This window comes from Jaculus jaculus, chromosome 6 (genome assembly GCF_020740685.1).
Source record: "Jaculus jaculus isolate mJacJac1 chromosome 6, mJacJac1.mat.Y.cur, whole genome shotgun sequence".
Lineage (NCBI taxonomy): Eukaryota > Metazoa > Chordata > Mammalia > Rodentia > Dipodidae > Jaculus > Jaculus jaculus.
In genome coordinates this window covers 94,216,157-94,231,954 of record NC_059107.1, presented here as the reverse complement: position 1 = coordinate 94,231,954, position 15,798 = coordinate 94,216,157, and the positions used below count along the sequence as shown (strand labels likewise).

At 43.9% G+C, this 15,798-nt stretch overlaps 1 protein-coding gene across 1 annotated transcript in view; it reads right to left on the bottom strand.

The window, feature by feature from the left end:
- Positions 1–827: 827 nt before the first annotated feature.
- Positions 828–15,798, bottom strand: part of Slc4a8 (solute carrier family 4 member 8) — a 102,518-nt gene continuing 87,547 nt past the window's right edge. Inside the window, exons 20-25 of the mRNA XM_045151502.1 lie at positions 14,262–14,330; positions 12,237–12,410; positions 9,981–10,118; positions 4,183–4,274; positions 2,298–2,393; positions 828–1,154 (exon numbers count right to left, since the gene is read on the bottom strand). Of these exons, the coding sequence (XP_045007437.1) occupies positions 1,142–1,154; positions 2,298–2,393; positions 4,183–4,274; positions 9,981–10,118; positions 12,237–12,410; positions 14,262–14,330 (582 nt within the window). The 3' untranslated portion in view covers positions 828–1,141. The remainder of the gene's footprint in view (positions 1,155–2,297; positions 2,394–4,182; positions 4,275–9,980; positions 10,119–12,236; positions 12,411–14,261; positions 14,331–15,798) is intronic.

Genomic DNA, 15,798 nt, shown 5'->3' with positions numbered 1-15,798 from the left:
ATGGGAGCTAGAACTTCTGTCCACCAGAAGAGACCCGCGATGATGAAGGAAGCTAGACGGCTGAAGGTGGTCTGGGTCCACTGAGCTGGTGGCGCTCACTAAGGCAGCTAAGGAGGCAGAACGTAAGCACTGGACTCTCCAAAATGGAATCACAACGCGCCCTTAAGCGACAGCAGCAACATGGCAGCTAGTCCCACAACATGGCCAACACCATTACCATGTCCCACTTTCTATCCACAAACAACCACTATCGAGTCTTTCCTAAACAGCTAGAAAGCAGACACCACGACAAATCCTCAGGCTGTGAAGACCTTCCTAGTATCTAAGCAAAGTCCTGTAGCCATGTTGGCTCATTCTGTTCTCAGTGAACTCCAAGATCTTCCTCCCATAACATTCCTGGCTTTCCTCTGAGCCTTTCTTTAACTAGTTAAACAACTCCACTACCCTACTCGGCCCTGTATCTTCCAAGGTTCTCACTGAGCTGTGCCACCTGCCACTGGGGAGTGATACAGATGTCCCCAGGTCAGAAGCATCTGACTACTGTGGTGGACAATGCTGAAGCCCATCCGGTCTGACCCCCCGGAGCAGGCCTGTTTTAGCCTCTACATCTGACCAGCATCCCTCCTGCCCTAGTAAACAATGGAACTGAGGCCCAGGCTGCCTAGGAACCCATTAGACAGCGACAGGCCCGTGAGTCTTCCCTTCTCTGTTTCTCTGCTACCCCTCCTCCCATGGCATCCTTCAGGAAGAAGGATCCTGTGAAAGAAGCCTCAGTGACAGCGTGGACCATGTGGCTCATCAGACCAGCAGAGAGTTTCAGAGAAATGTCTGAAAAATGGGAAGCTGGGTCTTTAATGGTGGCAGTTCTGAAGAAAAGAAGACAGAGGACAGGTACCAACAGGCAGTGGTCTTCTACTCCCGCATTGCCACTGCTGTCTGGCTGCTGGTATGCGGGTAGCTGGATGACCTCCAAAATGCACACAGAGAGTAACCGGATGCTTCAGCATGGGCATGGCTTTGAGATGACCAAGAATGGGGCCAGACTCGGCCTTGCTTCTTCTCTCAGATTCACCATTTTCTTGCCAACCAGAACTTCCCTGAGGCATCACATGGCCCAAATCTTCCATCCTCGCAAAAATTCCTAGTTGAAGAGACTGAATAAAAGTGTTACAATGAGACAAGAAGGGAGCACATGATTCATTCCTGCTTTTAACACAATACTTTGAAGATGTCACCACAATTTGGATCTGGTTATATTTTAACTTAATTTACAAGTAGACAAGTTCTCAACTAAAAATAACCATGTGCGTTATACATTTCGACAGCTGCCTGGATTTTCCTCTGAAGGAAACAAGATTCTATATTTCACTCAAATGCAGCACAGATTTCCTTTAACCCATTTGATGAAGCAATAACTCACCACTATCATCCTCCCATGGCTGCGACTTTGCAGAGCACTTCAGCAGCTTCTCGGAGCAACCTTAGTAGTCCCATCCTACTGCTGAATGAACTGAGTGCCACAAACAGTGGTATTCCAAGTTATGCTTGGAACTATAAAGCAGGATCAGGATTCCTGAGTCCTTGTTTTAATAAAGAAATTGTCCTTAATAAGGCCTCAGATTTTGCCTTCAGTTATTTGACTACTTAAGTGGTGTTTGGGCTAAATTCAAGTAATACAGATACAAAGCTTTCCTAACGTAGGCCAAGATGCTTCAAAGTCCTTCCATTTTCTTTACTAACTTGATTAAAACCTGATCTATGCTACTAGTAACTGAATAACAACATTTACTTCACAGAATAAGAAAATAGTATTTCAATACTTTTACTTGCCAATATTTTCATTAAGGAATCTAAATTATAGATTAAAGTCTAAATAAATGCTACCAACTTTATTGGTTTGTGTAAACAGTATTGACACAGATTTAGCAATTTTCCAGTTTGTGTGGTACCAGTAAACAGAAACAACCTTTAGATTTTGAGATAAGACCTTTCTAGAAAGAGGATTAAGGGCACTAAATGGATAAAGCAAATTTACATTCCAAAATTATTCTATCCTGACTTTGAGATCTAAGTAAATGGATAACTCAAAACAGCCTATCTCTTCAAATATGTAGAAACTATTTTATATTTTTATTTTTCTTTGGCTTACTGCTATTCCTGTGTGGCTAGCAGAAGTCCCTGAACTGTTATTCATGAGACAAATACTATCTTGCAGCTAAATTACTTTTTACCTTAGACATTATTGCCATTTTCAAAAAAACAGGGACAAATAAGGATCAGAAGTTAGTTATTTTTACCTTTTTTCCTTTGTATTTCCAGAATTTATACTGAGAGCTTTCCAGACTGTAGTTTTAGGCATTTCATCAGATATATTAATCTCAGAAGGGTCACATCTGAAATCAATGCTCAGGATGAGTGTCAGGCATTAAGCAAAGTACATTTTCTCAGTCTACAATGACCACCACCCTACCAGAAAGAAAAAGAATGACTTGATGGAGCCCAGATTACAGTTCTTAGGAACTCTGGAATCAGTGGGGGTTTGGTCTTTCTGCAACAACACAGACTATAAAGTGGCAAGATGGGGCTGGAGAGATGGCTTAGCGGTTAGGGCGCTGGCCTGTGAAGCCTAAGGACCCAGGTTCTACTCTCCAGATCCCATGTTAGCAAGATGTGCAAAGGTGAGGCAAATGCAAGGTTGCACATGCCCACTAGGTGGTGCAAGCATCTGGAGTTTGACTGCAGGGGCTGAGGCTCTGGTGTGCCAATCCTATCTCTACTCTCTACAAAGAAAAAAAAGAAAAAGAAAAAAGAAAGTGGCAAGATGGCCTATGAAATGGTGCTGAGGGTTGATCCTAGGTGGTCATTTGAAAGAGTTCACTGGACATGTTGAGACAACAGCGTCAGGAGTTACCATTTATTGAATGCCTGCTATATGCCAAATATTTTCTATTTATAGTTTACAAAGGACTTTCACACTATATTAACAACCACAGCAACAGAGATTAATAACACCCCACCTTGAAGGTACAATACCCAAAGCTCACAGAGCTAAGTGTCCATTCAAAGAAAAGCATTAAGCAGAGAAGCAAGACACTGAACCCAGTCCTTAGCCATCTGGAGCCCCAGAGTTACTATGGGTTTTTTTTTGGTGGGGGGGTTTCAAGGTAGGGTCTCACTCTGGCCCAGGCTGACCTGGAATTCACTATGTAGTCTTAGGCTGGCCTCAAACTCACAGAAATCCTCCTACCTCTGCCTCCCGAGTGCTGGGATCAAAGGTATGTGTACTACTATGACCGGCCACAGACTATCCTGAAAACTTTTGAGAAGCCAGAAGGTTTCCTTCTAACATGTCAGAAGAGACAACATCCTGCCAGCAAAGGACCACTGATTCTACTTTGTCATCAGAAATGAAAGCTTATGAAAAGACATCCTACAGAAGTAAGCACAATCAGCCTCAGAATTCATCAGTTGATCCCTCAGGGCCTAGGCCACACCACCGCTCTCTTCCTTCTCTGGACCTCTTGACCTCTAGTGTCTCCATCCGGGATGTAACTTCCAAAGCCGACACAAGAGGTCAGGAGTGAGCCACACATGTGACTGTGGTGAGCAACAGGGTTAGTAGAGAATGGCACTGATCCACCAGCAGCACTCCTTGCTCAGTTTCCCCTTGGCTCTCTGGGCTACAGATGTCAAGAGCCAAGTTGGAATGGGCTCTCTGCCTGTCCCCAAAGGAACGTCATGCCCCCCGGCTGAGAACCCCTGGAAGTGCAGATGACATTGAGAAGCACTGGTTTAAGGAGCACACAGACTCGGGACCGATCTTTCTAGTTAGCAGCATTGCACCTGGCAAATTACCCAAACCCTCAGAGCCGGTTTCCTCTCTTGAACAAAGGCAGACCATGAGATTTTCCTCAGAAGACTGCTGTAAAGACTGAAAGAGAACCCTGCATAGGAACCCATTTAAAACATTGCCCCTTTTCCTTTGACCCCGCCCCCACCGTAGAGTACCCGGCAAGCAGCAGGCATTCAGGACTCAAAGAACTGGAAAGGCACTTTGACAGGACGGGTCTGAGGAGCTGGTCTTTCTACTAGCAGCTCCATGTGTGACAACATCCCCACCACAAAGCCAGAGGGTTCCAAGAAAACCCCTTCAACTCTTTCTCGGTGCTTTAACAGCTTTACCTGAAACTGTTGCTCTTTCCAGGACTACTTAATAACTTCCGGCTTTCAAGTGGGAACTTGTCACCCCCAATTTCCAACATTTTCTCAGCCTCCTAAAAGTAAAGGAGATATTATTGTATGTTGGACCAAGTAAGATAGGCTTCAACCAGTCTAATTTTTTTTTTTAAATATATGTTTTTCAGGCTGGAGGGATGGTTTAGCACTTAAGGTGTTTGCCTGCAAAGCCAAAGGACCCAGGTTCAATTCCCCAGGATCTATGTTAGCCAGATGCCCAAGGGGACGCATGTGTCTGGAGTTAGTTTGCAGAGGCTGGAGGCCCTGGCGCGCCCATTCTCTCTCTCCCCCTCTCCCTCTTCTTCTGTCAAGTAAAATTTGTCAATTTTATTTATTTATGAGACAGAGAAAGTTGGCACGCCAGGGCCTCCAGCCACTGCAATAAAACTCCAGATGCATGTGACACCTTGTGCATCTGGCTTACGTGGGTTCTGAGAAGTTGAACCTAGGTCCTTAGGCTTCGTAGGCAAGAGTCTTTAACAATTAAGCATCTCTCCAGCCCTAAAAATATTTTTTAAATATTTTATTTCTTTATTAGAGAGAGAGACAGAGAGTAAGAGAAAGAGGAAGAGGCAGAGAGAAAGAAAGAATGGGCTCATCAGGGCCTCCAGCCACTGCAAAAGAATTCCAGACACATGCGCCCCTGTGCATCTGGCTTACGTGGGTCCCAGGGTATTGAACCAGGGTCCTTAGGCTTTACAGGCAAACACCTTAACCACTAAACCATTTCCCCAGCCCCTAGAAATATTTTTAGTATTTTTATTTATTTATTTGAGAAAGAGAGATACAGAAATAGGTAGAGAGAGTTAGAGAATGGGTGCACCAGGGCCTCCATCTACTGCAAACGAACTCCAGATGTGTGCGCCCCCTTGTGCATCTGGCTTAAGTGGGTCCTGGGGAGTCAAACCTGGGTCCTTTGGCTTTGCAGGCAAGCGCCTTAACAGCTAAGCCATCTCTTCAACACCCTGAAAGTATTTTCAAGGATAGGGGCGAGAATGGGCATGCCAGGGCTTCTAGCTGTTGCAATTTAACTCCAAACACATGTGTCACTTTGTGGAACTGGGGAACTGAACCCAGATTGTTGGGCTTTGCAGGCAAGTGAACCATCTCTCCAGGCCTGGCTCCTTTTTTTTTTTTTTTTTTTGAAGTAGGGTCTTGCTGCAGCTCAGACAGACTGACCTGGAATTCATTCTGTAGTCTCAGGGTGCCTTGAACTCACAGTGATCCTCCTACCTCTGCCTCCCGGGTACTGGGATTAAAGGTGTGTGCCACCACGCCTGCCTCCCAATCCATTCTTTTACCACTACAATTTCTACATAGTTTTCAGTCACACTCATAGCAGTTTAACTTGATTCTTCCATATGTTCAAGAGACAATTTAATATATAAGGAGTACTGCTGGAACAACAAAAATATCTGAATCTCTGAGGAAGCCTCTGGAGCCAATGACCAGAAATCGAGTGAACAGAACATGGGGATGATGCAAAGGAAGACAGTAAGATTCTCCTGATGAAAAACTCTGTAAGTCAACCACCATTTTCTCAACAAAAAGAAAAAAAAAAGCTGAGCATGGTGGTGCACGCCTTTAATCCCAGCACTTGGAAGGCAGAGAAAGGAGGATCACTGTGAGTTCAAGGCCAGCCTGAGACTAAATAGTGAATTTCAGGTCAGCCTTGGCTAGAGTGATACCCTACCTCAAAAACAAAACAAAACAAAAAAAAAAAAAGCCAAAACAAACAAACAATAAAACCCCTTACCCCTTAAAAGAGTTAAGAATGGTATTAACTAGTTTCAGTATGTGGACCTTCTTTAGATCCTGATTCAAATAAACAGGTCATTGTTTGTCTTAGCAGTTAAGGTGTTTGCCTGCAAAGCCAAAGGACCTCGGTTTGACTCCCCAGGACCCATGTAAGCCAGATGCACAAGGTGGCACATGCGTCTGGGAGTTTGTTTGCAGTCGCTGAAGGCCCTGGTACACCATTCTCTCTCTGTCTGCCTCTTTCTCTCTCTCACTCTCTCAAATAAATAAATAAATAAATAATAATTAAGAATCAAGCTGGGTGTGGTGGCACACTCTAATCCTAGCACTCGGAGGCAGAGGTAGGTAGATCACTGTGAGTTTGAGGCCACCCTGAGACTACACAGTGAATTACAGGTCAGCCTGGACTAGGGCAGACCCTACCTCAAAAAAACAAAACAAAACAAAATAAGTAAATAAAATTAACATATACTCCTTTAATTAAAAATGTCACTAGCCAGGCGTGGTGGCACACACCTTTAATCCTAGCACTCGGGAGGCCTGGACTCGAGTGAGACCCTACCTCGAAACACTAATAATAATAATAATAATGATGATGATGATGATGATGATGTCACTAGCAATTGGTGGTGGTGGCGGCACACTCCTTTAATCCCAGCACTCAGGAGGCAGAGGTAGGAGGATTGCCGTGAGTTTAAGGCCACCCTGAGACTGCATAGTGAATTCCAGGTCAGCCTGAGCTAGAGTGAGATTACCTCAAAAAAAAAAAGTCACTAACTTAAAGCATATAATTAGATGGAAAAAACCTACATGTATAAACGTATTTAAAATAATAATAAAGCCTAAAAGAATTAAATATCTTGATGAAGGAAGGATGTTTAAACTACTTGATAATAATGCCATAGAGAGGTTGAAAATTTCGCTCAGTGAAAGTGCCTGACTAGCATCAGAAAAAATTTAAAAAAAATACTATAGAATATCCTGAGTTCATTCAAACAATTAATGATTGTAATCTAAACACATAAAGAAACATAAAAATCTTGCAAAATTTAAGATTAGAAAGTCAGAATCAGGCTGGAGAGATGGCTTAGCGGTTAAGACACATGTGTATGAAGCTGAAGAACCCAAATGCAATTCTCCAAGTCCCATGTAAGCCAGATGCACATGGTGGCCCATGCATCTGGAGGCCATTTGCTAGAGGCCCTGGCGTGCCCAATATCATTCTCTCTCTCTCTCCCTCCCCCTTTCCCTCTCTCTGTCTGTAATAAATAAATAAATAAACATTTTTTAAAAAAAGTCAGAATCAGCTGGGCTTGGTGGCACACACCTTTAATCCCAGCACTGGGGGGGGGGGCAGTGGTAGGAGGATGGCCATGAGTTCAAGGCTAGCCTGAGACTGCAGAGTAAATTCCAGATCAGCCTGGGCTAGAGTGAGACCCTACTTAAAAAAAAAAAAGTCAGAATCTACATATACATTATTATATGCAGATAAAAATATGCATAGAAAAATACATAATTACAACCCATATAAAAACTATGCTAAATTTCAAAGAGAATATGAAGAAATGAACACAAGTGGAGGATGTCAATGTGGTGAAATGTGTGTGTGTGCGTATATATACATATATATATTATTTTAATTGGCGTATAACATAACAGATTTTCTGTTTTTAGTGTTCTGTTTTTATTTTTATTGTTTATTTGCGAGGAGAGAGGCAGAAGAAAGACAGAGAGAACGGGTGCACCAGGGCCTCTAGCCACTACAACTACAGGTGCGTGCACCACCTATATGGCTTTACGTGGGTACCAGGGAATCGAGCCAGACCATTAGGTTTTGTAAGTGTCTTCAACTGCTGAGCCGCATCTCCAGCCCCTAGAGCAGGTTTCCTTATGACGTTTTTGAACATGCTTAATTTTGATTGACCTCCTCTCCCGCGCCTCTCCCCACCTTCCCGCCCTCACCAAGACTGTACCCCTCTGCTCCCCCACTCACTCCCCATCCCACCTTCCTGTCATCTATACTCCACTACCTTCCCCAACTCTCCAAAGAGCCCGTTTTCCCTCTCCTGGGCCCCTTTCTTGTTTCACACCCCATACCTACACCTACTCCCACATACCTACACACATAAAAATTAAAAGCTAGAAACTGTAATAGTTGTCTTTCTGAAGTGGCGAAGTTTTGACTCAAGTCATTTTCTTTCATTTTATTCAGCTCTTAACGTAATTTTATGGGAGACATGCCAAGAGATGGGCAGAGCTGCTGAGCCACCCAGGTCCCCTTCAGGTCCATGCCGCCCACCCTCAGCCAAATAAAATTTCAAGACTTCTTTAAGCTGGCATTTAAAGAGACTTAAACAGTCATTTCCAGCATATATGAGGCCCACTTCAATCAATGTTAATGGCATCCTTCTTTTTTACATTTTGAAAAACTCTGCCAATTTGATAAAAAAAAAATGAATTCTTAGCTAGGTGTGGTGATATAATTGTATAATCCCAGCATTTGGGAGGTTAAGGCAGGAAGATTACGTGTTCAAAGCTAACCTGGACTATACAATGATACCTTATTTTGGAAAAAAAAAATCCTCTGGACCAAATTTCTATTTCTTTGGTTATTATTGAGAAAACAAACTGTCATATAGTAAATGGTCACTTATATTTAGTCTTTTGTAAACTATTGCTCATTTTTCACTCTGCATTCTTTTTTAAAATATATTTTTTTATTTATTTGAGCGAGAGAAAGAGGCAGAGAGAGAGATGGGGGGGAGGGAGAGAGTGAGGAAGAGAACGGGCACTCCAGGACTTCCAGCCACTGCAAGCGAACTCCAGATGCATGTGCCCCCTTGTGCATCTGGCTTAAATGGGTCCTGGAGAATCGAACTGGGATTCTTTGACTTTGCAGGCAAACACCTTAGCTGTTAAGCCATCTCTTCAGCACCTCATTCTATATTATTCTTATTAATTTGATGTCTACAAATAAATATTGGAATAGTAAGAATATTAACATGTCTAACATATTATTTCAAAATAGCACTTAGCAGGGCTGGAGAGATAGCTTAGTGGTTAAAGCACTTGCCAGAAAAGCCACAGGACCCAGGTTTAATTCTCCATTACCCTTGTAAGCCAGATATACAAGGTGGCACATGTGTCTGGAGTTTGTTTGCAGTACCTAGAGGCCCTGTCATGCCCATTTTCTCTCTCTCTCTATCTGCCTCTTCCTTTCTCTCTCTTTTTCTGTCTCTCAAATAAATAAATACATAATAAACAAATAAAAATATGTTTAAAATAGCACTTAGCATTTTGGAAACCTAAAAGCTTCTCATTTTATGTAGTGAATCTGTTAATATTCTTTTCAAAGTTTTCTTCCATTGCTTTTGTATAGTTTATTTAAAATATTAAGATTTTTAAAAATTGAAGCTATTGGGAAAATATACTTTAAAATGTACTTTGAAGGACACTATGTGAGGACCATTCATTTCTTGGTCTGTGTTTTCATTTTGATATACATCATGTCTTTGCATATTCAGGTCATTTAATGTGTAGGTGGCAAGGAGCCAGCTGCTGGGGAGAATGAAGGACAGAGTTCCATTCAAGTTATCATTGCATGGCACCAACCACAGCATACCATAGCATCATCTGCAATTAAGCAAGTAACAGATAGTCTCAGACAATAGTGGGTTTTATATACTTGTCAAATTAGACCTTGCAAGAACATGAGCCATCAGGTCTACTAATAAGAACAGACTCAATGTTCATATTCTAGTGGGAGCCTGGTAGATACAAGACAAAAGAGAAACCACTGCTTATCAATTCAGACATGAAGAGCAGACAGGAGCAAGAGTCCTGGATTCTTTCTCAGCTGAGAGCACTTTGGGGTAATCTTTCCAGCTCCTGAGTACAACCTTGGGGATTCCAGCCATTCTTACTTCTCCCGCAGCCTCCCTGCAGTCTCTAAATCCATGGCCAGCTGTCTCTATAAGGGCTCTCACCTCCTCCTCCTTAGCCTTCTTTTTGGCATCATCCAGCTTCTTCTTTTTGCTTTCAGGCATGAGGTCATCTAACCAGCTCAGTTCACGCTTAGAGAAGCAAAAATCCATAACTTTCCTGACAAAGACCAAGGCCAGGACCTGAAGAGAAAGAAAATGAATTAGAAGAGTGAGCTTCCCTCCTGGAGCTAAAAGAGAACCCTCATTTTCACAGTGCTCTAGGACATTTCAAGCAAAAATAAGAACCGTAATCATCGGAATGGTTGGCAGTTGTAGAGCGCCCTGTGTGCCAGGTCCCAGGCGCCTCACCCAGCACACGTGAATCGTCACCCTAACAACCCTGGAAGTTACACAGAAGCTGATTCAGTTCCCCTTAGGGAGGAGAAGCCTGTCACCTGCAGATGGCCCCAGCAGCTCCTTTTCTTGGGCTCATGAGCATGGGGTTGGGCCAAGAGCCTCTGCAGGAGGAGGCCATCAGGCACTGGCTAGCCGCTCTAGCCCGGGCCTGCCTCACCAGCCTAGGACAGTGGCCCTTGGAAGAATGTCTTTAGCACCTCTGATCCTCGGCTGTACACTTGTGCACGCCCCAATCTTTGTTTTATGTCTACATCATACATCTGTAATGGTTTTCACTCCTGTTTCTGGCCTAACTCAACACTCACTTCATAGGCTCTCGAGCAAACAGGCCTAAAGAGAGGAACTGACCTAATCTGACATAATTTCCTCCAGAGGCAGGGTCAGGGTGTTTCAGATGCTTTACTTTTTCTCCAAGAGGGCAGTAATCACCCAGAATGACCCGCCTGACTCAACTGGCATTCATCAGCTACACCTGGTGGCTGCCCAGGGAATGAGGCAAATCTGGCTTATTAAAATCTAACCGCATTTTTCTCTAATTACTACTTCATGAATAAAATCTAAAATCGATAGGCATTCCCATGAATTTGCTATCTCTTTAATCAAACATTTAATCTACGAACATAACACATAAACGCAGAACACTATGTGTATTTTGATGCAATTCAGAAGCCAACCAGGAGCATATGGAATAAGGGACTAGAGCAAGAACTAGCAGGGTTGCCATATGATCCAGTAATTCTCCTGCTGGCACCCCCCTCTCCCCAGAACAGAATGCAGGCTAGAAACAAGGATCCATAGCCGTGCCCATGACAGCATTATTCACCACACACCACAAGGTGGAAGCAACGCAAGTACCCAGTGACAGATGAGTGGACAGCAAAATGTGGTCTCCACATGCAATCTATTATTCAGCATCCAAGAGGAAGAGACTCTGGCACATCTGTGGAGGAACCTTGGAGATGCAGTACTTAGAGAAACAGGCCCGTTACAAAAGACAAAGACTATATGCTTCACTGTCCGATCACCTAGAATAATACAACCCAGAAAGACAAAGTACAATAGAGGTTTTCCACAGGTTGGCAGGAAGGGGAGAATAAGGAGTCACAGTTGAGTGGGTTCTGTGATTCAGTTTTAAAGGACAATCGAAGTTCTAGAGACGGATGGTGGTGCAGACACCATAGCACCGTGCGCGGACTTAAGAGCCCGGACCTCCACCTGCACATGTGGCTTTGGAGATGGCTCGCAGGTAAAAGCACTTGTCACACAAGCATGAAGGCCTGAGAACGCCTGGGTTTCACCCCCGGGCACATGTAAAAACCTGGGCATGGCCACTCACGCCTATCACTGCCATGCTGTGGTGGTGGGCGTGGAGTGACAGAGGCAGGAGACGCACTGGGCTTGCGGACCGGCCAGCCTGACTGGTGCTTGCTCTCAGCTTAACGAGACAGCGGAAAGGCAACAGAGGCACACACCTGACACTTCTGTTGTCGACGCTGTGAACAGGACTCGTGCACGTGCACACGTGCACACACTACACACACACTCCGTCACACGCATAGCCACACCACGCCACACACACTGCTGCTGCCACACCCACCTGCCCCGAAAATGGACAAAATAAGAAATTTTATGTTGTACATACCTTACTACAACTTTCAAAGATAACGGATGGAGAGATGGCTTAGTGTTAAAGTGTGTGCCGGCAAAACCTAAGGACCCAGGTTCTACTACCCAGGACCCATATAAGCCTTATGCACAGGGGGCACATGCACCTGGAGTTCGTTTGCAGTGGCTGGAGGTCCTGGTGTGCCCATTCTCTCTGCCTCTGTCTCCCTCCCCACCTCAAATAAATAAAATGCATTTTTTAAAAATAGCAATAATCTCTATTTCAACAACTCTCACCATCATTGGGAAAACAATGGCAGCTGGCGATGCCTTGATGACCCAGAGCAGGACGAGGCAGGTGAGCTGGATGAGGGTGAAGAGGTGCACCTTGCGCAGTGGCACGTGGCGCAAGTAGATGAAATCAGGCTGGTGCTTTGCAGGCATCCCAAAGAGCTTCAGACGATCGAAGAACTGAAAGGAGGGAAGCGGCATGGATTTCCCGGCGAATTCTCTTGTAAAAGCCTGGTTAGGCCAATTCACGTTCCTTATATGACCTGCTCAGGAAAGCTGCCAACACTTGTCACTAGCCAGAAATGGAAACTTTTTGTTTTTTTTTTTTTGAGAGATAGAAAGAGGCAGATAGAGAGAAAGTGCATGTAAAGGCCTCTAGCCACTGCAAATGAACTCCAGACACAGGTATCACCATGTGAATCTAGCTTATGTGGGTACTGGGGAATTGAACTTGGGTCCTTAGGCTTTGCAAGCAAGTGCCTTAACTGCTAGCCATCTCTCTAGCCCTGTTTTTTTTTTTGTTTTTTTTTTTTTTGTTGTTGTTGTTTGTTTTTTGAGGTAGAATCTTGCTGTAGCCCAGGCTGACCTGGAATTCACTATGTACTCTCAGGGTGGCCTTGAACTGTCATGGCAAGCCACCTACCTCTGCCTCCCAAGTGCTGGAATTAAAGGCAGGCGCACCATACCTGCTTGTTTGCTTAATTTTGAAAATAGGGTCTCACTTGGGAGATCACAGCAGGTAAAGAAACATAAGTTTGAGGTTAGCCTGGGTAACACAGTGAGTTCCAAGCCAAGATAGATTACAGAATGAGACTCTGTCACACATTAAAAAGATAAAAAAAAAAAAAAAACCTCAAAAATCCCAATTCTCTCATTTGTTCTTTGAGGGATTCGGGACTATCCATGGACAACACTGAAAAGATTAAATAAGCCTCCTAAGATTCTGGACACAGAAATTACAATCATCCTTATTAAAAGGAAGACAGACACCTAGAGGTTAAATACTCCGCCCAAGGTCACACTGAAACTCAGGATGGATGACTACCTGCATTCTATTCAAATCAGCAGAAGCCAAGCAGAAGAGGCTAAGTTTAGCATGTCATCCAGGTTCTCAGGTTTTTGACAAGAGCCCAGTTCCTCTGTTTGAAGGACTCTGAGGAATGAGCTGACAGAGGGAACAACAGATTGTAACGGGAAGGGTCATACGCTCCCTGGGGCAAGTTCCATTGTCTCTCGGTTTCTTCGTCAAGGTACCCGAAGTTCAATTGCCTTCTCTCATGCTTTAGCCTGGCACTAAGCCTTGTGGAGGCAATTTGGATCTTGACTGACCTTTTAAACCCAGATCTATCAGCATTTGGCAAAGCACCCAGTATTCAACAAGTGCCAAACAATTGTTGAGTAAGAATGACTTGAAGCTGGGAAGACGGCTCTGCGGTTAAAGGCACTTGCTTGCAACACCTGACAGCCCAGGTCCAATCCCCAGTACCACTCAAAGCCCGATGACAAAGTGGTGCTGTGTTTAGAGCAAGAGGCCCTGGCTTGCCCACACTCATCTTCTCTCTACCTCCTCAGATAAATAAATAAACAATGGCTGGAAATAGGAAATCAAGCCAAGTCACTCCGGAAGTCTGGAATCTCATGCCAGCCAGGATGACTTTATTTTGCCCCATATCCAAAGACATTTCTTTTTTTTTTTTTTTAATTTTTAATTTATTTATTTGAGAGTGACAGACACAGAGAGAAAGACAGATAGAGGGAGAGAGAGAGAATGGGCACGCCAGGGCTTCCAGCCTCTGCAAACGAACTCCAGACGCGTGCGCCCCCTTGTGCATCTGGCTAACGTGGGACCTGGGGAACCGAGCCTTGAACCAGGGTCCTTAGGCCTCACAGGCAAGCGCTTAACCGCTAAGCCATCTCTCCAGCCCCAAAGACATTTCTAAGGTAGCCCAACTGGCCAGGCCAGGAAGTCACTCCCTGGTCAGGACAGGCGAACTCGGGGAGGGACCTTGCCCCAGCCAAAGCACACAATACCTGAATTCCCTGCAGTGAAGAAACTCCCATATAGAGGAAAACTCCATAGAGCACTGGCATAGGAATAAACTGCAAACAAAAGGCAGGTGACAAGAAATTACATTTGGGACTATAGCATAGTGGAAGCCTATATAATAAACTTTTAACTCCAAAAATAAAACAAGGTCACAAATAGTTTCATAAACATTGCATTCATTTCTGCTCCCTTTCCATGATTTAAAAGTAAAAGCAAAAAAGCAGAAGTTGATGATAAAAACAAACTGTTTCTGGGCTGGAGAGATGGCTTAGCAGTTAAGGTGTTTTCCTGCAAAGCCCTGGACTGGACCTCTAGCATGGAGCTGAGAAACTAAAGAGAAAGGGGGTAAGGCGCGCTCCACAATGACTGGTCACTGCAGTACGACCACAGAGCTTCTCACCCCATGTAACTGGATGTAGGCCTTCCACGCATTAAAAACAATAAAGGAGGGCTGGGGAGATGGCTTAGCAGTTAAGGCGCTTGCCTGCAAAGCCTAAGGACCCACTGATTCCTCAGGGCCCATGTAAGCCAGATGCACAAGGTGGTGCAAATGGCTGAAGACCTTGGCATGCCCACTCTAAATGCCTTTCTCCCTCTCTCCCAAATAAAAATAAATAAATTAAAAAAACATTCTGCTGGGCATGGTGACACATGTCTTTAATCCCAGCACTTGGGAGGCAGAGGTAGGAGGATTGCTATGAGTTCAAGACCACCCTGAGACTATGTAGAATTCATTTGCAGTGGCAGGAGACCCTGGTGTGCCCATTCTAATTCTTTCTCTGTCTCTCTCTCTCCTTGCAAATGAATAAATAAAATTTTAAAAAGAACTAATCATTTCATTTTAGAATGAGTTTTATTCTCATCAGCTTTTGTTTCTACCTTTTTGTTGTTGTTGTTACTTTTCAAGGTAGAGTCTCACCCTAGACCAGGCTAACCTGGAATTCACTATGTAATTTTAGGCTGGCCTTGAATTTATGGCAATCCTCCTAACTCTGCCTCACAAGTGCTAGAATTAAAAGCATGTGCCACCAAACCCTGGCTTTGTTTCTACTTTAAAAAAAGATATTTTATTTATTTACTTATTTATTTGAGAGAGAGAGAAAAAATGAATGTGCCAGGGCCTCTAGCCATTGCAAATGAACTCCAGATGCATGCACCACCTTGTGCATCTGGCTTACATGGGTACTAGGGAATTGAACCTGGGTCCTTAGGCTTTGCAGGCAAGCACTTTAACCACACTAAGTCTTCTCTTCAGCCCTGTTTCTACTTTTAAATTATGTAAAGGCAAAAGAAATTAATACAATCCACTGAATCTGTTCTTAATGTGAACCAGTCATGTTAAGCTTCTATACTGCTAACTCCACTGGCCTTGCTTGGTTTAGTCTCTCTCATTCTTATTGTCTCTCATTCTGTGTGTCTATCTTGCCTTGATTCTCTGTCTCTGTCTCTCCCTCTTTTTTTATTTTTTATTTACTTATTTGACAGCGACAGACAGAGAGAGAAAGAGAGAGAGAATGGGCA